Source organism: Gobius niger (genome assembly GCF_951799975.1).
Source record: "Gobius niger genome assembly, chromosome: 4".
Taxonomy (NCBI): Eukaryota; Metazoa; Chordata; class Actinopteri; order Gobiiformes; family Gobiidae; genus Gobius; species Gobius niger.
Window position 1 is genome coordinate 16955761 of NC_136855.1, and position 27008 is coordinate 16982768.

The 27008-nt window shown below is 41.4% G+C and overlaps 2 protein-coding genes across 6 annotated transcripts; both read right to left on the bottom strand.

Annotated features, from left to right (window-relative positions):
* Positions 1 to 104: 104 nt before the first annotated feature.
* On the bottom strand, positions 105 to 5611 carry ildr1a (immunoglobulin-like domain containing receptor 1a). Its single transcript, XM_079555620.1, has 9 exons — positions 5548 to 5611; positions 3979 to 4149; positions 2710 to 2859; positions 2499 to 2618; positions 2268 to 2414; positions 2024 to 2146; positions 1725 to 1894; positions 950 to 1519; positions 105 to 646 (listed from the first exon to the last, which is right to left on the bottom strand). Exons 1-9 carry the CDS (start codon positions 5591 to 5593, stop codon positions 608 to 610), a joined length of 1536 nt encoding a protein of 511 aa, XP_079411746.1. The 5' UTR covers positions 5594 to 5611; the 3' UTR covers positions 105 to 607.
* A 3542-nt stretch (positions 5612 to 9153) lies between these two features.
* On the bottom strand, positions 9154 to 25931 carry LOC306962105 (uncharacterized protein). 5 transcript variants are annotated; one of them, XM_079555165.1, is made up of 11 exons: positions 25800 to 25931; positions 23515 to 23931; positions 20379 to 20498; positions 18019 to 18075; positions 13418 to 13564; positions 12800 to 12958; positions 12532 to 12660; positions 11237 to 11930; positions 10094 to 10796; positions 9933 to 9974; positions 9154 to 9651 (listed from the first exon to the last, which is right to left on the bottom strand). In XM_079555165.1, exons 1-10 carry the CDS (start codon positions 25915 to 25917, stop codon positions 9933 to 9935), a joined length of 2586 nt encoding a protein of 861 aa, XP_079411291.1. In that variant the 5' UTR covers positions 25918 to 25931; the 3' UTR covers positions 9154 to 9651. The 5 variants fall into 5 exon arrangements, with proteins under 5 accessions (XP_079411291.1, XP_079411293.1, XP_079411292.1 ...); XM_079555167.1 differs by lacking the exon at positions 18019 to 18075; XM_079555166.1 differs by lacking the exon at positions 9933 to 9974.
* Positions 25932 to 27008: the final 1077 nt, after the last annotated feature.

The following is a 27008-nucleotide window of genomic DNA, read 5'->3' on the forward strand; positions in this document are numbered from 1 at the left end:
GAATGCCCTAAGAGGAGTTATATAAAATGAAATCAATTCGGTCAATGCCTTTTAAAAACACATTTATTCAATCACAATTTAAAGAACAAATGTTTAAAAAAAAAAAAAATAGAACTAAATAACATGTTGATTCGGTTACCTTTGACATCTGTTGCTGATCCACTTTCTTCAAATAACTTAAGACCTTTAAAGAACAGTGTCACTCACAGAAGATCCAACTTCATATAAATGAGGAAATGTTTACATTTTCAAAGCACATACAGTAAATACATTTGGTAAAAAGCCATTGAATGTGCAATTTTGTAGGAAACATTTATGTAAAGCATAAAGTAAAACACTATTTACAGACAGCTTTTTGTACGATATAAAGACAGGAATTCTATTTGTATTTATCTATGAAAAAGCCCTGAGAGAAGTCCCATCTTAAAAACTGAGCAAACAAAGAGTCTCAATATACAAATTCATGATACAAATTACACAGTAGAAACAAACTAAAAGGCAATATGGCAACAATCTATTTTACATAATTCACAACATATCACAGCTCCCAGTTCGTTTTGAGGTGTGGATGCTCTTTACAAAACCTTCAGTTTCACAGCTTGACGACTCAGATGACGACACTGGTGCCAGTACGAGAGCGGTTGTCCTATGAAAAATACACTAACTTTAGTGATTTATTTGACTAGGAAACAGCTGAAAACATGCTGAAAGCAATGTTCAGACTGCAAGCCTTCATTATTTGGTCAACAGTAAACCTAAATGTTCAAAATGCCATAATGACCCATTATGTGCCAGTACAAAAAGAAGCACTTCAATCATTAATAAAGATCAAGTCACTGCTTCATTTGCTGTAGTGGTAACTTTGGTCAAACTTTAAGATAAGGTATTATAGCATTTTTATCGAATACATGGCTAGTGTGAATGTGGCCTACAGCAGTGATTGTCTTACATTGTAGCGGTCATTCTTTCGAGCTCCAGGTTTCTGTCCAGGCTCGTACTCAGTGTAGCTTGACGGTTTGTTGCCTCTGCGCCCTCCTCCTCTGCGGCTGTCCTCATCAGAGCTCCAGGAGCCATGGGACCTCCGGGTCGCAGGAGGGGAGTAGTTACTGCGGGACCTGCCATCGAACAGGTCGTCTCTGGAGCGGGACCGGGGACGGTCCATGCCACCTCGAGCTCCCAAGTGGCCCCTCCCATCCAGGGACTCCTCGCTGTAGCTCCTGGGCATGCCCCTGGAGCGGGTCGGTGAGGGGTAACGCCTACCTCCTGCCCCGCGGTCGTCACGACGTCCAAACCCACTGCGGCTGCTCTCACTGGAACTCGGGGGGCGTGTTTTAGGTGCTGGTGGTGGAACCCTACCCTGCTCTCTGATTGGTGGCAGAGTGATTACACGCCGCTCATTTGGGACATCATCTAACGCAGAAAGCATGCTGGGAGGTCCTGGGGAGTAGGGGATGTTGTTGGGCATGTGCTGCGGAGGAGGGGGCATCTGCTGCATGTGGTGGTGGGGTACTGGCTGTGCCTAGTGGGACAAGGACAGACAAGTTACCTTCTGTTTATCTAAACGACAAAAAATAATAAAAAATAATGAAGGAAACAACAGTAGGACAAATATTGTCTACTTTAGCAGATTTAGTACAAAAACACACCAATGACCACTGAAATGTGGTCAGCCAAAACAAATCCTTGATATTTTCTATAAACCAAAAGAGATGACAGAAGCTCACCTGCATCAGAGGGGTGTTCACGTCCATCCCCCTCACCTGGGACTCGAGATAGTTCAGCATGTGGGTTGTGTTGGTGCTGTTAGCACTAGGTGGCGGCATGCTGTAGGCAGAGGACTGGGGAGGGGGCAGGGGCATGGGTTTCATCGGATAACTCTTCCCTGAGACTGACCCTACAGAAACAATGACATGCTTACTTTTAGTTTAGAAACACACAGTAGAAGATATAAAGACAGACGTGTAGATTGTACTTTGCTTTCAATCATTAATATTGAACATTTCAGGGGTGACAGAGTTGGTACCTGCATAAAGAACCGGGTTCATCTGAGACGACGCGTGGGTCATAGGAGCGTACAGTGGCTGGCCTCCCATCCAGGGAGCCATGGCTCTCTGCGCCTCCTTCATCATACGATGCTGCATTACCTCTGAAACACATTTACATTATAAAATATAGAATACAAGTGCTGTTTATTCCCATTCTCATGCCATGTTGACACATGGTTGCCCCGTGGACAAAAACATGGAGTGTTTTTCCTGCGTCCTTACTTTTCTCAGGGCAGCAGCACGACTGTGGGCAGCAGGGGCAGCGGACGTAGCAGCAGCAGATATGAGGACAGCACTGGCAGCAGCAGATACAGAAGAGGAGGAGCAAGAGCAGGGCCCCAATGACGATGAGCAACACTGTCAACCAGTCTGCGACCGAGAGATACGAGTTAGGATTTAAAATCTTTCAGTAGTTTAATATTCAATTGTTTAAAAAACAAATAGGTTTCTTACGATAAACAATGAGTTTGATTTCTTTGTCGTTGTCCCCGATGGTGTCCCCAGGTGCATCCACTTGACAGAAATACACCCCATTGTCCCACCACATGATCTCAGTGATCTGCAAGTCAGCCTCTATTGGAGCACAAGCAAGCCCAAACAAAAACAAATTAAAACTACTGTAGACAAGTTTGACAAATAACGTTGATTGCATGACTATACTCACTATTTAGAATGGTGATTTTGCGTTCGCGATACTCTGCCCCCAGAGTTGGCTCATTGCTTCCTCGTTTCTGGGCCACGGTGCGCAGGGTGCGCTGGCTATCGGGACAGTCATTGGCAGGATCCTGGCCCAGCTGCTGAGCAGACAGATAGGCTGAACAAGAACAAAAACTGGTCTCAATTAAAAACATCACAACATGGTTCTGCAACATACAATTTCCCCTTCTTCAAAATATAGTTGATAGAGCACAGTAGATACCAAGATCCAGAGGGTACATAACTAACTGGATTTTAGCATGCCATCATTTTTTGAGAAAAACATTTGGTTGGTGAGCTGCATAAGCAGGGCCTCTTGGGACACAGTAGGGCAGTAATTTTGAATTTCTTCTAACTCTAAGGGTTATGGAACAATAAAGTGAAGTGGTAGACCTAAAGAAATTTCACCAGCACTAAGCCGGAGAATCCGACTGGCTATGCGTCAACACACTGAACGTTCCTCACAAAATTAAAGACCGTTTACTGGTGCCAAGTGCAGCACAATAACCATCAGATGGCATCTGCGGCTGAAGGGCTTCAAACACAAAACATGTCTCCAAAGGCCTCGTCTCCTTGAACGGCTGTTCATTTGAACTTTGCAAGAGACCAGCAAACATAAGACATTGAAAGGTGTGCAGATGTTGCAGAGCATCCCTCATGGCTGAGGGTCTGTGTGGAAACGACTGTGTTTTCAAGAGGACAATATCCAGTCCACAAGGATCGCAGGACAAAGGACTTCCTCCAGGAGAATAACATCAGAATCTTGGGATGGGAAGTTTAAGGGAAGTTTGAAGGGAAGTTTGAAGGGAAGTTTGCAAAATGGGCAACAGTTCCAGAGAGTAGATGCCATTTTCACCACTCACCTCCTGGAAACGCTTGCATAAAGTATGCCTCAACAATAACGCTTGAGTTACTCGAATTTACAGAGTTCATATTTGGAACTTTTATTTTTGTTTTGAGGGGGTTCTGTATTTTTTTCTTTGAGGTGTGGTCCTAAACTTTTGATCAGCTGCAAAACAGCCTATTTCAGGTCAATAGTTTTTTTCGACAAAAACCTTTTGTTGTTAAACTGAAATAGGCGGTTATAGGCTCACTCCTATTTCTTCTTGTTACATATTGAAGTTCTACTTGGGACCTTATTAAGAGATCCAACCATGCAGATGGGAATTTTTGCCATCTTTCAACTGATCTTGAACTTTGATTGGGACTGTATTTTGTGGTAGAAAATGTAATTCACCTGTGGAGTACAACTCGAGGACAGGATCTTTGCAGAAGGACTTGTACTTCCAGGTGACCAGGATGTCCTGCGTACTGGAGGATGTGGAATAATCGCAGCGTAGAGTTACGGAGGCAAAAAGGGTTGTGGACCGCTGCAACTCTGGGACAATAACCTGGATACTCACCGACACTGTGAAAAAGAGACATCTGGTAATTAGAAAACATAGAAAGCTCAAATCAAGTGACCTTGATCCTCAGGAGGCCGTTGGCAGTTCTAGTTAATTGACATGCACCACAAATAGGCCTATGTGTGAATGTGGCGAGTAAGTGGTCTGAGTGACCGTTGGCGAAGACTAGCAGATGCTCCTCCGTCAGCCCAGAGCAGCTGTGGCTGCATGTGACTGGCTACCATTGACTGAGGTAACAAGTTAGTGAAGTAGAGAACAGAGAATGGTGCCTTGTGAAACGCTGTCTGTGACAAGCGCCGTAAAATACCTAATATATACTAGTTATGCATTTCTTTTTTAAATTTTAATTGATTTGTCTTTAATAATATAATACAAAACAAAACCATAAACAAAGGGAAATAAAAACCCACCCACAATCCATGCCCTCTTTCCATTAAACCAAAACTGAAAGAGACAAAAACAACAAGCAACATAAACAAATAAGTCTAGTCCGCAGTCAAGTCCAGCCGAGTCAAAATGTTTTTTGTTCCAAAATGGGATTATTATTATTATGCTTAATTGCATAAAATCTAGTTTCGGGTGTGATTAAGATATATATACTTATTAGTTTACTGGCCAAATCCAGACATTTGAGACCTTATAGAAATGATTGTTCCAGTAGGAGTTTTATATTTGCGGTGCATTTCAAGTGGAATTTCCCCGTGTGTAGGGGAAGAATAATAGTTTTGATATTGATGTAATCCAGAAAGAGTCATTCCTAAAAATGAATGCCATAATGCTGTAAGAAAAGTGAGTTTTAAGATGTTGAACCTATTTACAGAAACCTGTGTCGGCAAAGAAGCAACAGGTCTTGAATGAAACTGGAGTGTTTGAGAAGAACCTTGTGTCAAAGTGGATAAACCAGAAAAACTGGTGACACACAACAAAGACACAGGAAATGGCTCACTCTGAAACTCACACAAACGAAATGCGACTTAACCTATGAAAAATATACCATATATCAATCAAAATATACCATATATCAATCAAAATATACCATATATCAATCAAAATATACCATATATCAATATATCTTTACAATAGCCTATAGCTACTAAATCTTCCGCATTGTTAATTGGTTCTCAATGATGATGTGAATGTTCCATTCAATGAAGCAGGTGAGTTTTCTAAAAATAGGCACTGATGTGTTTAAACTTTAAACTCGTTTCAAATGCATATTATTGGTCATTTTGATGACACATTCAAATGTATCTGACATAAGAATCACGTGATCGATACCTACAACTGGACTAGGCTACATTAAAGAAAATGTTGTTAATCACGGTTTTAGAGATTTTAGACAAAATGTGCCGTTTGTCAAAGAATCCACAAACGTGTGTGACAAGAATCGTCAGATTTACCTTTTATCAGCGATAGAAGCAGAATCGCGGCCGCAAAAGTCCGCATTGTGCTGATAAAACCGCGGAAAACAAATGTACGATTAGGATTCACCGATCCGATTATCCGGGACAAGTAAAAAACAAAAACAAAACAAAAAGAACTGAAGAAGCTGGATTTTGGAACAAAGTGCAAATCACCCGCTTGTGATTGTGAGCTGCACTGTCCCTGAAGTGCCTGGAGAGGAGAGGCCACACCCCGAAACACGGCCGCCTGTCGCAGGTGCAGGTGAACTCATCCGGTGACGATCAGGAACAGTGACATCCCCGCAGTCCCGCGAACCCAGAGGGACTCAACAAAACTACATGAAGGAACATGACATCCTGGACATTTACTGACACTGAGAGATCACAGCTTTTTTTCTTTCTTTTTCTAGACTAATATAATTTCTCAACATATTCATCCATCCCTTGAATTATGTGTGTTTACCATATTTCCACATGAAGCAGCATTAAAATATCGTCATAGAGATAATAGAAAATAACCCACACAGCATCTTTATACTTGTTTAATTCTTTACTCTCATTTGCCATTACAAAAAGAAAAAAAAATCTACAGAATTACCTTTTTTTTTTATCCAATAGTTTCAATTCAAACCAGGTTGCACAAAAATCCAATTTCATGGGCAAATCTGGTGCTACTAATGTGTGCAATGGTGTGTCCTCAGTCCATGCAGTAATATTATAGGGTGCAACCTATAGATTACGACCACAAGAGGTCCCCACAGCCGCTTTCATAAACACTACCAGTTGGGGAAATTAAAATGTGCTTTTGTTGACAACCTTAATCATCAAGACCCTCGTGCTGTTTGTGTGAACCGTTTCAACTGTATTGGAATATAGAATTTCAGTGGCATTGTAATTCAGAGCTACACATGATTTTTTTTTGTTATTGTTCTTTTTGAAAACTTATCTATGTGGCATTTCTATGTCCATATGAATGTTATATGTGGTCTATCTGATTAGTTTCACCTGAAACATTTTAAAATATGAATCCGGCCACTTAATAATTTGCTTTAAATGTTTTAAATTTGTTACAACAAAATATTGTTTCCTGTCACATTTACAGGGGTCGGAGTCAGAGATAAAACAAAGTCTAAATATCCAACAGCAAAAAAAACAAATACTGTCTTTTGGTAGCCAGTTATTAATGCAGTATGTAGCGAGGTGATCGTGATGTCATGCTTCACACACTCTGAAACCTGGCGAGAAATTTGCTCAACCACATTCTTGAAATAGTCTAAGGCTTAGTGGACCCTGTCTCAACCTCTAGGCCTACTTCCCATTATAAACACTCAAACAGGGGCAAAAGCCTAATATCATATAAATAGTCGCAAAAATCTACAAGATAAGTGGCTGCGGGACAAATATTTAATCACTTGCATTAAATATATAGTTGTTTGACACAGCTGCCCAGTAAAGACTCTCTGTGAAAACAATGGACAGAGATAGGCTGCATGAGTCATAATCAGTGACACAGTGGAGCCTTTACAGAAAGTCAAGAGTAGAGACGCAGAGAAACAAACTGAAACAAAACAATGATACGAGAGGCTGGTATGAAGATAAGGGACATGGATATAAAGTTGTAAATTCAGGAGTGATTCTTAACTAGAGGGCAAAAGATAAGAGATTCCTTTGGACCTGAGGAATCGGAATAAGTAGTAACCCCTAATGTTGCTCATTCCTTTTTTGATTAAATGAATCTGCTGCTGTTGTGTCTGCAATGGACTGATTTCATAATGAACTTCAAATGTATTATGTATTTTATATTTGCTGGACAAATGTGTATGAAGGAATGTGTGGGCAAAGGTTCTGTTCTATTCTATTCTATTCTATTCTATTCTATTCTATTCTATTCTATTCTAGTCTAGTCTAGTCTAGTCTAGTCTAGTCTAGTCTAGTCTAGTCTATCAGACCAGCTTTCTGTTATGTGCAGGTTTGGGCAAAGATGCCCTGACTATTCACGCACACTTCCTCCAGCTGTTATGGGGGGGACCCGAGGCAGCACCTGGTCAGCTGGTGCCGCCTCGGGATCAGCTGACCAGCCTCCTCCCAATAGGACATGCCTGGAGGTGACCAGGAGGTACACCACATGTATGAATGAGGCATGCAAATGAGTGGTCAGAGTGGCCGATGGCGAAGACGCTCTTCAGTCAGTCTACCTAGGGCTGGATGACAAGGCAAAATTATTCGACACAATTTTTTTCTCATATTGTTTGATTTAAATTTTCAATTTTATTTTCAATGTGATTTGTTATTTTTCATAAAATAAAAGCTGATTCATGAACTTAGACACACATTTTGTACCTCAGCTCAAACAAAAACAAATGCAAGCCATATCCCTAAACATAGCCCCTCTATACTTACTATCGACCCAACTTTTATATACTGATGTGTGGATTATTCAAAGAGGCAACTCTGAACCCTAAATCATCCGCGATCAGAGAACAAACCTTCCGGCCCTTTTCAGAAACATGGCTGACCGCTTCTGCCAGCGCCATTTCTCAAGCACTTTGTTTCAACAGTACACCTGTCGAAGTCATGTGGCACCAAACAATCACTTAGTCACAGCTGCCCAGTATCTCCATAATCTGGATGTAACGCTATAGTTCAATTTAACCAATACTAAGAGATATTATAATTGTCTGTATTTTAATCATACACCGCAGCATCTACAGCATTCTTGTTTATCCCCACTGTTTTATTACCGTTTGCAATTTATTTTTGTAATTCAAAGCACATTTATTTAAAACATTTACATGATTACACATGTACACAATGATACCAGCTTCATCTTTTATAAAAATATTTATAAAATAATGTGTTTTAACAACATAAAATAAAATTTAACAATGGGTTCTTAATTACATCGGACGTCAACCTTTCTACACATTCTAGTAGCCTAAGCCTTTGGAGATAAAAGTCGAGTTAGTCAAAGCCAGTTTAGAAAATGTGGTACTTCACATTGCTATGTAACATTTGATTACTGTTAATGTAATGAGCATTATCAGTGCTTTATCACAAAAACAACACAAAGTATCTCTACAATCAACATCGTTACACACAGTGTATTTACAAGAGATAAGGGGAAGTGGTGATAAGAACACCAACAGGGGATGATTCATTTACAAGACAAAATGTACACCACATTTAAGACAGATATAAATAGGTTTGTTTCTATAAAAATGTAAGTATAAAATAACAAATAAATGTTTCATTGTTAATTCATTAAACCTAATATTTACACAATGGGGTATTACAGTAATGTAATATTAGCACATTATGGTTGTGCTGCTTCTATACAATGTGTAGTTAGTTACTGTAATCCACTGTCCACAAGGAGGAGACAAACCAACCTGTAAACCTCAAACTGCACTTAAAGTACATTATTAAACACTGTGACCTCCAAGTTCTCAATTTATCAGTGTTTTTTCAAGGGACTGATTTGACTCCGAAGAGTAAATTTACATGTTTACATTATCGTTGAAGATATTGGCGTCAAGAAATGGTTCACAATTCAACATATTGAACAAACTGTTTCACTTAAGTTACAAACAGGGAACACAAAAGTGAAAAGAAGTTCATGTGTGGTCAGTTGTGTTCGTATGTTTCTTTGTTGCTTTTTTAGTAACTTTGCAAACATACATTTTCAGATTTTTCTTTAACTTTTAAGATACTTCAGTTATGAGTTATTTAAAACAAATGTCAGAAAGTGGTGCTCAGCGCTAACAGTACTGTCTTGTGTTCACTTTCAACACTGGAGCAGCCTCTTCTTCCACACAAGGGACCAGTCATTGTCCCGAGTCGTGTTAGTACTTCAGTCTATTCACGGGACAGTCCAGGTCACGCACCAAGTCAACTTTAGTCCAGCCTTGGTTCAGTCCTGGTCCAGCTGAGAGACCGGGCGAGTAGAGTGGATCTTGATGATTTCATTTCTCACTAGTGCCTCCTCCCCTCACAAAAACACATAGGACCTTGTTATGTGCCATCATTTCTGTAAAGTCACTGCTTCCTTGACAAGCGCGTGGTCCTTCAGACGATGAGGGAGTCCCGGCTGAGAAGTGTGTTCTGTGAGAATAAAAATATGTAAACTGATCAACAAACACAATCATTTTAAGTATTGTTCTGACTATTTTATGAAATTTGTGAGACATTTATTGCTAGAAAAAAACGTGAAATCTTTGTGTCAAGAAGGTCACAAAAAACATTAGAAAAAAAAAAGGCGGATCACCACAAAAAAACAGAGTTATGAAACATAATCTGGGATAAATGTGTTTCATTTTAGATTCAATGCAGCCCGGTTAAAATGGTTAAAATGGGGGGAGGGGGCACACAACACAGCAGACTACCTAAAGGTCAAAGATTTCATCCTCAAAGCTTCTGAACCTGACCTGTCAAAAGTAAAGTACAGCAGCAATTCATGTTACTTCATTGAACCTATTCACGTGCACACAGATATATTTCTTGAATTAAAATAGTGGTTGATAAAATAAATACAAACTGAACGCACCATTTTCCTGGGTTTGTTTTCCCTCGTCTCTTGTCTGTGTCCAGGCTGAGATGGAGTGGAGGACTGTGAGGACCCACTGTTGGCCGGGGCGGGCCTCCAAGATGGACTTCTGTTTCTTTCTGTATTTGAATATATCAGCTCATCCCCATTCGGTCTATTATTCGGGGAGTGTCTCTGTGACTCCCCATTGACTTTTGTGGGGTGTGTGTCCGACCCTGCATCTCCCCGGGACATCGCCTTCCCTTGGCTCACCCCTCGTAACTTGGCCTTTCGCTCCAAAAGGCTGTTCAGAAAAGCAGGGTCATAGTCTTTCTCCTGCGAGGAAGATGAAGGCGGACTGACTTGAGGAGGAGGGGGGACGGGGCGGTCATTGTCCCAAGTCCCTCTCCTCTTTTCGGGTGAGGGTAGAGGGCTAATGTCCCGCCTGTTTTTTCTCCTGAGGTGCTCCTCGCGGTCGCTGGTGTTTTCCAAACTTGTTTCATTGGTATAATAATGCAGAGATAGGCCATTATCGTACGTATTGTGTTTACTGAACTCCTGAAGGTCCAGATCGTAGTTGGTCCCCTGAGGCGCTCCTCTCTCTGGCGGTCTGCCCCCTCTCCGTGAATATGACAGAGCAAACTCCTCGAGCTCATCCAGAGACACGGTCCGTTCACCCGAGCGATACGCCTTCCTCTGGAGGTGCTCTGAGCGGGGGTTCCACCTGCAGAGAAGATGAGGTTTGAAAATGTAGAATCACAAGGGAAATGATTTAATGGTGGATACTTTGCACATTAAATTACCAGAAAAAGGCACTAATGGTCTGAATAAAATTGGAATTTCATATATCAGGATGTGATGACGACCCTCTCTTATGTGGAGGATTCAGTCCACATTTTAATCTCCCCACTTTGGACTTATCCGTGAGTCTCACTATAAAAGATACATTTGCATGCATTGTGCCACTGAGATGGGATTTCTATTACAGAGGATATGCACTAATTGTATGTAAATCCTTTTTAAACAGAAGAACCCTCAACAAACTGGCTTCTACTGCCAAGCAATGACATAATCTGGATACCCGCTACAATGCCTCAGCTGTTCTGAAGTGAAACAGATTCCAAGGGTATCCTGTGCCCCTCTGGGCAGATACTACTTCTCTACCTGGTGTGGTCCTGGTCTCTGGGGTTTGGCTGGTGTTTGGCTCCCGGTCTTCGGGTTTGGGTGGAGGCTGGGGGGTCGTCGCTGTACCGTCGCTGGACTGGAGCCTTGTCCTGTTTAAAGTATGTCTCTGGGTCTGGTTCATCTCTGTAACGTTTTGGGGAGGGAGGGTCTTTCCGGTACCTCTGAGGCGATGGTGGGTCCTTCCGGTGGCGCTGTGGCGAGGGTGGCTTATTTTGGTAATGCCGCGGAGGGGGGTCTTGGTGATGGTGCGATGAGGCTGGACTTTCACGGTGGCGCTCTGGTGAAGGCGGGTCGTTTCGGTAATGCTGAGGAGCGGGCTTGGTGCTTTGGTAACGCTGCGGTGAAGGGGATCTGTTGCGATAATGCCGAGGTGACGCGGGTTTGTCGCGGTCTCGCTGGGGTGAGGAGGGGCTTTCTCTGTAGCGCTGGGGTGATGGGGGTCTGTCGCGGAAACGCTGCGGTGATGGCGGGCTGTCGCGGTAACGTTGCTGTGAAGGTGGGTTGTCGCGGTAACGGGGTGAGGGTGGGCTTTCAAGGCGACGTTGTGGTTCAGGTTCAACTTTGGAGTCTACGTCAAGAATGGCAGGTAAAGCTTTCTTCTGGACGTTCCTAAAGGTTTTCCGAAAGTTGTTCTCCACCTCATGAAGAGAACTGAGCTCAGAGGCGCTGCTCGCTGGGTAGAGGAAGAGCACAAATATTGAAATAAATGAAAAGGTTCTCTCCAGGCTTTTGATAAACAGCAGAAGAAATAGAGAGAAAGAAAAAAATGGATAGGGCTGCACAACATGACGTTTTCAACACAGTATATTCTGTAAACAATATAATAAGACGAAAAATAATGAAAAAAAATATTGTAAGCCATTCATTTTTGTCAAATTGAGTCAACACAAGACAAAAAACAAGCAAATTCATAACTAAAACTCTAAACTCTGGCATGTTTTTAGGTTACCTTGAGCTTTTTAGGCTGTGTTAGCATAACAATAAAAGGTCACATGTCAGTCACATGGAAGACCTCAGTGAATTTGTGATATATTGTGGCTTCATGCAATATGGATATTGCACCTAATATTGAGATAACAATAATTTGGTGATATTTTGTGCAGCCCTGCACATGAAAACAGCTACACAACACTTGAAGACCGATTTTCAGAGAATCATGCAAAGACAGGTAAAAATAGTTAATAGAAAGCTGATACGATTAGATTTGAAGGCCATGCTGCAGTTGATATATCCAGACTTTATTGACAAAGAGGAGCCAATAGTTTGAGGCTTACAGTGGTGGCTCGTGGACCTGGCGGGGTTGAAATGAGCCAGTTGTTTCTCTACATACTGCAGCACCCTGAGAGAGTTCTGATCCTGCGCTGAGGGCACACGGTAGGAAGCGCTCACCGCATGCACCGGCACTAGACATACACACTTCACATTAACAATAAACAAGAGGATCTTTCGGCTATCCTTTCCTCAAGTTCTAAATCATTCAGTGCCACAAAGACACATACTATAACAATTTACATTTGCTAACACAGGGGCGGAAGATTTTACCTGTGACTAGAGTAGCATCGGATGCTGGCACAGACACCGAGGCCTTATCCACCAGAGAGGGCGGAGCAATTGGGACCATTGCTGGGACGCCAGTGACAAAATACGGAGGGTAGACCGGAGTGGAAGTCCCCGTCTTTATGCCTTTTCCTGCTTCATACACTAAAAAGAGAAACAAAAAGAGATTATGTCATGCAGGCCACTGGAAGCAGGGTCCTTTTGCAAACTGAACCAAGTAATATAGTGGTCGAATAACCCCCAAGCTACTTTTGTGAAATAAAAAGAGCAAAGGACTACCTATGCTTTGAGGATACTTGCGTTACTATGAGTCATTGGCACAAAGCACAATCCTGTAACAATCCTAGAAAAAAAATAATGCAAAAAAAACACACACACACAAAAAACATGATGGGCACGAAAAGTACCTTGGAAATGTGTACGAAAAACGATGAAGGTGGAAACATTAAAATGATCAGACACAAAGTCCAACAAGTAAGATCAAATGACATTAGAGAAAGTGAGATCACATGGACCCCAGGAGCTGAGGGACCGATGGACAATTACTCATTATGCCAGGTCTAAGCAGGGACTCGGGCTTGTCTTGTGCATTGTTTTACGTACAGTGTCGGGGGCAGCAGCATGTGTCCGGGCAGCACCAGCAGCTGACGTAGCAGCAGCACGAGTGAGGGCAGCACTGGCACCAACAGATCCCCACAAGGAGCAGGAAGAGCACAGAGCCCAGAGCCACAGCGCCAACAAACACCCACTCTGTCAACACACAAGGAACATGAATATGAGTGATAACAGAACATCGCAGTGGTTCTGACTAAGAATCTGGAAATAATCCCATGTTTTACACAGATGTTTGGTTTATAATTTTACTTTCTTTCATTCAATACAATGCAGTATTTATTTGCAGTGGAACATACCTTGTTTCCTATATTTTAACACATTGAGTGAAATGCTGTTTTTGGGATTTAGGCCCATTTTTCATGAAGTTTGTAGCCCCACAGGATATTCTATGTTATAGCTATGGACACATGCTATGGCTCATTTGAAAGGTGAGACTCTAAGCTCTCCGTAGGTGAGAGCTTAGTGCCTTGGTTCCTGAGAAATCCTAAGCTAAACAGAGGCTAGTTTTGATCAAAATCACTTTTTTTTTTTCTGGAAACAGAGACATTACGTGTTTTATAAAAAACATACGCCATCTGAGCCTTTTAGATTTAGGTAAAGCCAAACTGGAGAAAATGTCCTGGGTTCAGGTGGGGGTTATTATGAACCAAACAGAAAAATAAATCCGATACATCAAATTTACACATTTGCTTTCTTTTGCAACAATGGAGGATTTGGGGCATATAAAAAGAACTCAAATAGGAGTTGTTGTTTTTTAGTTGTATCATCAGAGATCTGTGCATATCTTCTGTCTCTGCTCAGCGGGGGAAAATGGGCGGAGCAGACATGCAGGCACAGTGAACAGGTGCTGTAGTACTGCACTCAGAGACACTACAGTGGCTGTAGCCTCTCTGAGTCCACACATGTTTGATAAAACACTGCCCAGAACGAGCTGCTCTGCAGAAATGAGCTTTGGCTCCCGGTTCAACGTGACTTCTTAAAGTCCACGTGGAAAAGAAAGCACCTCACGAACGCGCACCACATCACAAGAGAAAAGAAGCGGTCTAAATGCACATGCAGTTTTCCTGTCAGATATAAATCAAACAATGTCCAGTAGCAGAAAGAGAGAAATGAGACTGATGGACAGAGGGCTGAAGGAGGACGGAACAGGCGCTACGCACTGTCAGGCCTGTCAGGGTTGAGGGGGAGGCGGCCGGGAGTACGGGGCAGCAGCTCCCGCTTCAGTAGAACTCAGATCCGTGGCTAAGTGAGAGGCCGGCAGATGCAGCAGCTCCCGCAGAACTATGCGCAGACACTGGCCCCAATACGTGGCGGCTGGTGTTGATTCTGTTGCACCTCCACCAATTAGACTAAATACCCAGATGAAATGTCCAGATCGTGACTTTTCACAAGTTGCAAGATCGTCATTTATTTTAGTTCTGTTCATCACTAAGCTCCCTAAATCACACAAAAGGTATCAGCGTGTCTAGTTTTATATTTTTGGCACTCAACGCATGGGAGCATAAAACAAGTGTTTTGATTTTTTTGGCACTCAGCTTTTTCAGTAATGTAAGATAAGATAAGATAAGATGATACTTTATTGATCTCACAGATGGAGAAATTGCATTCGAAATTGCAGTATACATTCATAATGTATACTGTTATACTTAAATTATCATACAAGAAGCAAAAAGTATATTTTGATAATATTGTTTATCTTTTTTTTGGATTATGAGGCAGATAATTTAGACTTTATTATATTATTGTGGTACACAGTACTGTACTTTAGATTTAACACCACCATGTCCCAGTCAGAATACAACTTTGTGGAAGGAACCTGATTGGTCCCAAAACGTAAGGTTTTTTGACCTGATGATTCAGCTGTTTCGATTTTGAACATCCTGATATCAGTTTTATACATAATTGTAAAGAGATGCAAAAAAATGCAAATGCATTCTGACCAAGGGACAAACAATTAAAACAAACAATTAAGAAACACAATGCAGCAGGTTGTATACCAGAAAACCTCCAAAGCTTTAACTAATTCAGATAATTTTACTGACAGTGCGTCGATAACTGTAATAACCAAGATAACAGACCAAACTACTGGGAATTCACAGAAAGAGTAACACTTAGTCATAATGATATACTCCTGCCTTTCAGCTGTTTCCTGGTTTCATGAACAAGTTATCTCTAATGTATGTTATCGAAAATCACCACTTACTGCAAACAAGTAGTGGTGATAGATAGTGGGGTTATTGTAATGCTACAGTCAGTGGTAGCAGCAGATAAACCACATGTGTGAGACTCTTTCGGGACACAGCGGGAAGCGGAAAGAGACGTCCAAAGAGGAAATGTTTAACAAAGTAAAAACTCAGCACAATCTTTTCACAGCTTGAACACACAGATCTGCAGGAAACTGGTCCTCGCTCCAGGAAGGAAAGGACAGTTTATGCGGCCCGGTAAGATACCCAGGTTTTGGCCGTCACAACAGAAAAGACTGAGGCCAGACATTTTTTTCAATCTATGCTATACACATTTATATCTCTCCCTGAAGAAGGCTGTCTCATAGCTGCTATGCACGGGATAAAAAACACCCAGGACACCAGGTTTTTAGAGGCTTTTTCATTCAAAAAGCCCCTCGGGTTAAAGTTTGAAAAGAGTGAATTTTGAAAGGGGAGGAGTTTTTTTGATCAATTAACAGAGAGCACCTTCATCACAGAACAAGTATTTAACAAAAACTTACTGACACATCCAATTTACGTCTGTTTTAGACCCAGTTTAGTTTCGTAGTGGTGCTTTGAAAGTCAAATATTTTATTAGGAGGTAACACTGATTTTCAGATTGATTCAATTACAATAAACATTGTAGGTCTAGTAACTGTGAATCTGCAATGGAGCACAACAGTCTAGGCTCCTCCATGGTGCTGAAAGTAAAAATCCAATTCAAAATCTCCATAGACTTAAAAATAATCAAAAATAAATAAATAATAATATAAAGGGTTAGCAGCTAATAAGCTATGTGGACAAAAAGGTTTATCTAAAACTTAATAAACCAAAAAGTAACTTCAAGTATTTGTTTTCTTCTTTAATATAAAATATCTGCGTAATGCTGATCCTCCATCATGCATCTGAACTCTTAATATCTGCAACCTGGACTGCTGAGCTCACAATATTTGTGTCCATTTTGGGAGGCATTGAGATAATCCAGTAATCCCTCCGGGTATGAATGATTGGTTAGTCATTCTTTCGATTCCAGACAATCTTTAAACAACACTTTTTTTTAGGTTGTAGAGATAACTCAAGCCAAATCAAGTGACTCAAACCAACATCCCTCATTTTTGACTGGCGTCTATGACCGCGGCACTGACCTAAGACTTAGGGCTGTGTGCTGCCATAAATAACTATAATGACCATAATTGCTGTTTACCAGAGAGGCTCGTCTTTGTGATTCAGTGAGCAACAGACAGCTCATTATCAGACTTGAGATTGTGAAAGCTTCCAGTTTAATAGCATTTGGTGCAAACTTAAGATGAACTGTACAAAAAATCTGGGAGTGTTTTGAGGAAGTAAAGAAAAAGTGCTGTTTTAAAGATGTACTAAATCGTCAGCTGCCAAAATTAAATTATCCATCCATCCATTTCCTTCCGCTTTACCTGGGGCCGGGTCGCGGAGGCAGCAGTCTGAGCAGAGATGCCCAGACTTCCCTATCAACGCACACTTCCTTCAGCTGTTCTGGGTCTTCCTGGGCTCCTCCTCCCAATGGGACATGCCTGGAACATCTACACAGGGAGGCGACCAGGAGGCATCTAACTGAGACACCTGAGGGAGCAGCGGCTCCCTCACATTAAGCTGCTACTTACAGTAGGTAACCTGGTCTTGACCCAAAGGTTCTGGCTAATTATAGGCCTATCTCAAACCTGCCTTTTATTTAAAATGTTCTAGAAAAGGTTATGGTTAGCCAGATTGAGCATCATCTGCAGACCTGTGGCCTTTATGAGAAGATTCAGTCGGGTTTTTGTGCACAAAGCACTGAGACAGCCCTGGTCAGGGTCACTCCCCACAGGACACCACGAGGGCCACGGTCGAACGCTTTCTCCAGAGCCACAAAGCACATGTGGACTGACAGGGCGAACACCCATGAACCCTCGAGCACACACCCGATGGAAGGTATAGAGCTGGTCCAGTGTGCCACGACCAGGACGAAAACCGCACTGCTCCTCCTGAATCCGAGGTTCAACTATTGGTTGGATTTTCCTCTCCAGCACTCTGGAATAGACCTTACCGGAGAGGCTGAGGTTGAATGCCAAAATTAGCTTGAGTCTGAACTACAAGGAAGTTCCTATACTTCAGTGATCTTATTGAATGCCAACAAGTGATGTAACAAGTGAATTTCTCTGTTGTGAGATCTACAAAGGACTATCTTATCTTATGGGAAAATTGCACTGATAAAAACTAATTTCAGCATTATAGTCACATCCAAAAGAAAAGAAAAATCTGTTCTTTTTTATTACAACTAGTGTTGTTTACTATATTTATTCAGCAGTGGAGCAGTGTTAGTAGGAGGGAAGCAGCCAGGTAAGGACACACTACAGCCCTACAGCCCCCTACCTGGCATAATCTTCAAATCAAAGCCTGGTAGAAGATCCTCAGGAACAGCTGAGAGACCTGGAAAGAGACAGAACACAGCAGGTGAAGAGAAGAGAAAGGAGAAATTAAGGTGTTAATAAAACTGTGGAGTGCAGAGGACAGAACAACAGCAGCATGCAAGAGGCCATAAGCTTGTTCCAGCTCGTCCTCATAAAGACCAGATTGAAACGTACTGAAAATTAGGTTGAGGGCTATGAAAACAAGCTGGAACATAAATGTTTTCTAGAAAATGGACCGTAAAAGAGTTGTAAGCAGTGGTAAAAAAGGTGTATGCAGCCAATCCCACAATCACCAGCTGCATAGTAAAAACATGCCCAGTCAGCAGACTATAAGCCACCGAGAAATGCTTGCGTTTGCCCATTACTCACAAATTATTACTCACTTTGCAGAGGGCAAGACTGCAGGTGTTCAAGTCACTGCCCTGTGGATGAGCGACTTCCTTAAATAAAACATTGTGTATTGGCTTTAGTTTATCATCATTCATCATAGGGTACATGGAAACATAATTTTCATTCCAAGCAAAATCCTAAAGGCTTCACACTGAGTTTCAAATCAAATAAGAACAATGCAGACTTGCCACTCTTTTCACTGCCTAAAAATACAGTTCGCAGAATTGTAATCCGCTGTCAACCCAACAGACATCTGAGCTGAACTTGTCTCGGGCAGATGGGAAACAGTGTGTGCTAGACCCGTTCAAGAATGTGTCTGAGCTTTTGGCCACGGCGTTGTGAATCAGTGTGAACAGTTACAACACCAGCAGCTGATAAGTTACTGCAGTCTACAGTGGCACATCTCAGTGAGAGGGAGGGAACTTTACGCTTTCTAAAAGGTCACATGCCTTTGCCTTACTCCATATCTTTCAGCTAAAAAACATTATCGAAGAGGAAAAAAAAAAAATGTACAGCTTATCAGTTAATGAACCTCAGCAATAGCCTATTATAGCAACATGACAAGCAAGATAACTTTATATGTCACTCCCTCTATTGCAGTGGATCAGATCCCAAAAGAAAGTAAATTTAAAGCAGTACTAAGTAACGTGTTTACCTTAATAAATCCTTTCCGTAGTACCTGTGGGGGTAATACAAGTGTTTATGGGATGATTGGAGGGTCTTTCATCTCCCCCTGGTGTCTCTGACCAGAAAACCATGTTTGCAACTTGACTGCCACCGGTGCGGAGCAAGCAATACACACTAATGGAATCACGAAGAAGAAGCTAACATGCTAACGGGCAAAGCTAACTGCGGGCTAACGTCACTTTAAACAGTATTTACAGCAAAGTTTGAGTGAAAAAAAATATTTCCATTGTATAACTTGATGCACAGTAACCCTCTCTTCCTTCGCCTTTCCTGTCGGCGTAGTATTTACTCTCCAAGACAATTAATAAGTTAAAAAATCGTAACTTTCTACTATGGCCTCTAGGGGGAAGAGTTACTTAGTACTGCTTTAAGTCATTTTCGGTACGTCGCAATCCTAGATTAATTATTTCGTTTGTGCCTAACTACAAAATGCTTTCAGGAAACAAAGATGCAAATAAGTTCCCAAAGAAATCTGCACACTCAATCACTAAAAGGATACATTCATTCCCTAAACGTAAACCTGAGCGTAGCCAAACCAAATCAAGCTCCCAGCACAACAAGCCTGGGTGCCACAAAGTCCCATAGCTGTATCCGTGGCTACAGGTTAACAACACACAAAATGAAAACAACCAAAGTCGTATCTCACAGCTAATATCACACATGCACGAGAGCATAATGGAGATCTTCCAGGTGACGGAGATTCTGCACCGTCAGCCGTGACAGAAAACAGGAGCACATACACGGGAGGAAAGATCAGGTTTCCATGGTTACCTGGGGCACAGCGGGCTCGGAGAAATACCACGGCCGCTGTAGTAAATCTGACCATTGTTGGGCATGCCTTGTTGGACATGTGATTAATAGGTACACGAAAAAAAACCTTAAAAGAGCTGTTTCCACTAAATCACAGCTAACAGTGGTGAACTTTGACCCATTGCAGCCAGAACTCCTACTAAAGGCTGCTCCAAATGGGCAAGTTATTTCAATGAGCGCTAGGCCAAAACACAAATGACTGATAATTGTTAAAATGTCTGCCCATATTTGCCCTGAAGTTGCATGTTAGTCCTGTATTGGCTGTTCAGTTCACACATATAATATTAGCATGTTTTACAAATGAATAGCTCACAGTAAAACAAACTTAACTAACTTTCCAAAAAAGGAGCAGTTTGTCCAAAAGGATCAGGGTATATCTATTGAAAACCTGTTGCATAAAATAAAAATAGCAGTAGTTCAATACTAGGAACTTACCAAGGACCAGCAGCTCCACTGAGGCTTCATTTTGTCCCTCCAAATCATCCGAAATAATCACTTTACAGATGTACACGCCGCTGTCCCCCCATTGGACCTCCCCGATGCGCAGGTCTGCTTCTGAAAACAGAAAGTATCATTTTCAAACATTGGAGAGCTATAGGACAACAATAATGTGAAGTTATAAACCAGGGAACAGAGGGTAAGTGACCAAACTAAAAGGTATTGTGCACAGTTGATCAGTCTTTCCTAACTTTTCAGTCTAAATATACAGACGGGATTCAACTGGAATTCCAGATCACGTAATAGTTATTGAATTTCAATAATTTGCCTCCAGAAACCGACACAAGCAAGCACTGACTCTATTGTGAGGGCTTAGACTCATGTAGCAGACAGGAAATGGGCTGTACAGTATAATTCACTTCCTTTTCCGATATTCCATGGAAGAGGAAAGACGCACTAACCTGATGCATCCATAACATCCAGCCAATTTATCTAGATATGAATAGTTTGGTATAGTTATAATCTAATGCTAGAGGGCTAAATGCAAAGTAAATTATGAAAAAAATGATTTGTTGCTCTTATTTTCAATTTCCCCTCATGTGGAGCATCACTGAGAGCTGGTGCTTCCTGGACAACAGCAGTACCACTAAACAGCTGTAGCCTTGGTTATAAAATATGTCATACAGTAGCTTCACCATTGATCTAACTAAACATTTATGCCTGTTAAGATAATACAGTAACAAAGGGCAGTGCAACAGATGTCTCTGAGTTGCCCAACCTCTGGAATGAAACTTAAGAACAAATGCCAAATAAATAAAAAAGTGTTGCTTTGGAAAGCCTGTAGCATTTTTAAATGTGGTGAACTTGATGTTAACATTTTTCTAGTGCATGCTGGCACAGACGCCAGCCTCCCCGTGATCATGAATAGGATTACATGAGTATGGATGACTGGACATCTCAAAGGAGAAACATGCTCAAAGCTTTCGTTTTTGTCCATTCACTGCATCACAGCTTTGAATCTGAGCCAAAAGTGGAGTGGGACGAGGAGAGGGACAACAGAGTAGGTCTCCAAACAAAATGAAAGATGTGTTTTGTGGCGACACTGACCAAATCTCGAGACATTGAAGTACATCAGAGCGAGTGAGAGGTCGCATGAATGCAGGACAGCTCCAGGACAAGTCTTTTGTCCTTGTTCCTGGAGAAGAGGAGACACTTCGCCTCTAAGCCATATAAATCTGAGGCCTGCAGCCCAGAACAGACGGGCATTCATGTGCTATGTCCCTTAGATGTGCTTGACTGAAAAACCTGTTGTGATGTTTGGTGTTTAAAAGATTGTTCATCTCGGGACCACATTCTGTCTGGTTTGTGTTTTGTCACTGAATGTTCATCTCAGAGTAAATTAAACTAAAAACCGAGGATTTGATTAATGCCACTCTAGATGTGGCATTTTTTTTGCAAAATATTTAAGGTAAAAGGCAAAAACTTTTTGCTGCATTTTTACTTAGCCTCTGTTGTGGCCACACTTAACGCATGCAAGGTGCAGAGCGCCGGAGGTATGTGCATTGCCAAAATAGAATCAATCATATTTTTTGGAATGTGTGTCAAGCGTTAGAAGCTGTTTCATTCAAAAGACACAGAAATTTGCATTTATCATTGTCACTGTGCAATTACCTTTAGTGCAACATCTCACTGGTACAGTTTGTTAAATGGTAAATGGTCTCAACTAATAATCTAGGTGTGGCTTGTTTACCTTCATCAGGCCCAAAGCACTTTACAGCAAGAAACCAGTCACCCGTTCACACTCTCATTCATACACCAATGTACGCAGACACTGGAGGCAAGCTGGGTGAAGTGTCTTGCCCAAGGACACAACGACAGTTGTGCTTCACACACTTCTGCTTCACAAAGGAAGAGCCGACACGTCGGGTCTCAATCCTCGAGCACAGCCCCACTTTCCAGTGGTGTTCCACAGGGCTCAATCCTGGGACCCCTCCTCTTTTCTTTATATACTTGGTTCGATTTTCAAAAAACACAAGCTTTCTTTTCATTCTTTTGTAGATAATATTCAAGTCTATCTACCATTAAAGCTCATTCAAATTTTGTTAAACGGTCTGCATGATGTAAAAAAAAATTGGATGGCACTAAATCTTTTAAATCTATGAAAAGAAAACTGAGGTTGCATTGTTTGAAGATTTTGATGCTGAGGATATTGGTATGCTTGGCCCACAGCGCTGTGTGTCCGTATAACTGTGAGAAATCCTGGTGTCATGTTGGACAGTTCTTTTAATTAAACAAGCAAATAAATCCTGTTGTCAAAACTAGCTTTTTTCAGATTAAAATTAAAATAATTAAAATAATTAAAATAAAATCGTAAATTCCTTCAAATGAACTTGAAAAGACAGTACATGAGCTAATTAGTTTGGATTACTATAATGTGACCTGTGATTTGGACCAAGCATCCATAAACAGGCCGCAAATGGTCCCAAATGCAGGGGCCTCTCTTGCAATGCACTTTGCTCAGCTGACCTGCTCCTCCTGGATGTGCCCAAAAGGAGACAGAGCTTTTGCCGCTGCTGCTCCCCAGCTATGGAACAGCCTGCCCCTCAGCATCTGTTTGGCCCCAACTCCTACCAGTTTTAAATCCTCCCTTAAAAGGCTTTACGTAGAAGTCAAGCTGCTTCTGCATGAATTTTCTGTTTCTTTATTCTTAATGTTAGAGTTTTATTATGCCAGTCGTGGTTGTTTTAATATAGAAATAAAGCTGACCTTGACGTTGAGGACAGGACAGGGATTTTGAAAATGAGAGACACTCCTGATAGTTTAGTGCCATAGAATCTGGGGCTAATTCTGTTTTTTGAGTGGATGTTTAGCACCAGAACCAAAACAAAACCTGTCAACTATGTTTTTGTGAGTAACATATTTCTTTATAAATGAATCCACATTAGAATTGTTATCAATAAAATTAGTATTTAAGTATACTGAGTTTTAGTTGAAGAGCCGGCATACAGAGCCATGTCTTTTAAAGAAACAATGTCCTTTTCCACTTTTTATTCAAGAACCTTTCATCCTTGCACAATACGGTCTGTACATAGTGTGGATTGATTCCTGGTATGTTGTGGCTACAGACACTTACTGTTGGTGATGGAGATGTCTCTGTTCTTGTAATACTCCGACAGAGTGATGGAGGAACCCGAGACAGAAGCCACAGTGCGGACCGTCCTGCTGCTGTCTGCACAATCCAGGTAACTGGCCATCCCGCTCTCATACGCCTGCCCATACCCCCCGTGTGTCCCGTATCCTCCGTGTCCATTGTACCCTGTCCCGGTGCTGGTGACCCCTCCGCCCAAACCGCCTCCTCCTATCGTGTCTGAGAAGCTGAAGGAGTCCCGAGTGCGATCGCGGCAGTAGGATTTGTAGACCCACTGCACCACGGGGGTCTGGGAGGACACGCTGGTGTACTGGCAGGGCAGCACCACGGACTGGAACAGGATGGAATACCTCTTCTCGTCCCGCACAAAGACATGGACCGAGGAGCAGCGCGGGAGGACAGCTGCAGAGGAGGGAAGGCAATTAGTGAAGGCAGGGAAGTGAGACGGAGATTACAGCAAAACAGGATGCGTTAGATAATGATTAAACCTTTACTCTACAAGGACTAGTCAGCAGATTTCTACGGTAGCCCTTTAAGTTTAGGCTATGGGAGAAAAGGCTAAAATATAGTTGAATCGCTACCAATCAAGAATTCAATAGCTTTGTTAAATCAAGCAGCAAGCAGACGTTTACTGGAATTATGTAATTGCAGTAAGTATGGGAAATAAGAGAGTATTCTTTATGGGCAGCTGAGATGAGCTCGGAGTAACAGTCTACAGTTTCAGATATCTTAGCCTCCTTTATAGATGGCCTTATAAAGAAGCCTCCAGGAAGACCTAGGGCACGCTGGAAGGACTATGTCTCTTGGCTCGCCTCAGAATGCCTTGGGATCCCCCCCCAAAAGAGCTGTAGCTGGTTTGTATGGATAGGGAAGCCTGGGTATCTCTGCTTAGACTTGGCCTCGGATAAAGCGTAATATGGAGGTTATGTTAACGCTGGCCATATGGATGAATTTGCACCATAATTAACAAGATAAAGTTAAAAACTAGTACTAACTCCACACAAAATAGGCTTCCCGCGAGCTATGCTTAGTGAGAGTCTCAATTATTATAGGTATGATTCTCACTGGAGATCTCAATTCACTTGATACATCAGTCTTAGTGTGAAAAGTTCAAAAACATCCAGCAGTACACACTCCCACAATGCAAGTCAAACTGAACATTTTTTTCTGGTACAAAAGATAAGGCCGTGCTAGTGGTTTAGTGACTCACATGGAAAACAGGAGCTCCCTTGAACACGGCGGAGATACAGCTAAGTTAATACAACAAACTGTGCTGTCCGACACACACCCAGAAACAGCTGTGTAACCCGCATGGGTCACGACGAAAGATGGGAATTTAACCTGAGAAGTTTGTGAGGGGGCGGACCGCACCAATGATAATACGACATTATTTGAGATGGTTGTTTGATGATGTTTCTGTGAAGGAGAGACCAAGTCAACACACCAGTAATAAAGTGCTCACTGCTACAATGTGGTACATAAACCCCAAGAATCTGCTTTCAAACTAATGACAAAGTGTCTAGGATTTGTAGATAGATAGTTATTCAGCAATGGGCTAAACAAGAAACAAAATCAAAGATGTGCAAAGTGATTGCAGACAGGGGCCACTTATAACTGTAGTTTTGCAGTACCCAAGTTGCAATAGGGGAAGTACAGTGCAGTACACAAACAACATTTGGTGTTAATTGTTGTTAGAACCACTTTCAAGGTAATTTGGGGGGTAGGAAAGCGGTCGAAATGGCATCCCGGGACAGAAAGTCAGCGGCAGGTCTGGTGGATTTACAGTCTGAGGAAGAGGAATCCAGACTTTATTAGTTTTCTGAGAAAGCCCCACCAGAGAAAATGAAAACGTGAGGGAGGGCAGGACCACTTCAGAAAAAAAAAACACACTGCTTCACATTGGTAGATATATAACCAGATACTTCTCTTTAATCCATTCACAGGGGATTTTCTTTGATGATAAATACACACAAAAAGTCTAACTATGATCATCACTTTACTGGGAGCGGGCGCCCACACATGATTAATACAGTTTACCAGGTCACATTGCATTGGCACAAAATCAAAGATATACGAAGTACGAATGACTCATTAAAACATCATCTTTTCTAACTTAATTTTTCTGTAAAATAATTTCCATATAACTGCAATCAGTACAAAGTATTTAGGATTAGGAGATCAGAGCGCCATTCTTCAATCTGAGCGTAACAACCTGTTGTAGCGCTTCACGATCATTTTAAGAGAAGATTTTCGCTTTGTTTGTTACTTACCGAACAGATAAACGAGTACAATCCACCACCGCGGTATCCAAAACATTTCCCACTTGCACCATTGAAGTTTTAACCAGGTTTTCCGGTGCTGGTCGTGTACTTTTCTCCGTCGTTTCATCACTGGCCGCTCAAGTCTGGAGTAACGGGACCACAACAGGACCCGCTGTCAAGCTAGGAAAATGCTAATGCGTTTCCGGTTTGTCCTGTCAAAGTAAACGTCAATACTGCACATTAGTGGCAGAAAGTGCATGGTGATATACTTTTATCTTTTAATATTGTAATAAAATATATGTCTTGACTTTCTATTATAGTTAGACGTATATTATTTGGACTAAAACACTAAACTATTTTAAGTCTTTCACTTTAATTTGGAAATTTACCGGAAGTCATAACAAGGCATTTGTAACTTTACAGAGACGCTGAAACAATGGATAGAGCCAGAGTCGGAGATAGTAATAATAAAGTCATGTTAAAAATCAAATTAAATGTATATTGTATATTATGAAATACAATTAATGCTTAATTCTGACTGATTTTAGCTGTGCAGCCAAGATAAGAAAAAAAAAATCTATGCAGGAAGATTAAGTTTATTAGGTATGCTCAACAGGTGGCAAGTCTAATTTTGCCATCTAGTGGTCAAACTGTAGTGAAAGAGGTTGTGTATGGGCAGATTTTTCCCTGTGTGCGACCAAAAGCACTGATATTTAATAAATCATAGGCCACGTTATGCATTTTGTTTAATTCAGAGAAACATTAAACAAACAACGACATTACACATCAGATGTAGCTTTTTATTTGAGACATGAGCGTGTAACACTCCAACCAAGCTGATTAAATGAAAACGCTTTACTCTCCAAATAACACTTGGACTTTCTTTGGAAAAAGCAGTTATTCAACAAAAGTCAGCCAAGTATAACAACATTTATTACCATGATAAATTACAGCCCTTACTTGGCCTATTCACTATCAATATCATGATCTATAAAGCAAGTAAATACAGACATGATTATATGAACAACAAAACTCATGAATATACAATAATAGTAATATCCAGGTATTGTTTGAGCAGATATAAGACTTTGTGGGTGTTTTCTCAATAAATAAAATGCTAAAATGTTGATTGTCAGTCTTTAAAATGTTAGATTTTTTTTTCTTTTTACAATTTACAGGCTTCTCATTGCACAATAAACGAAGGGCACCTTTTAAACA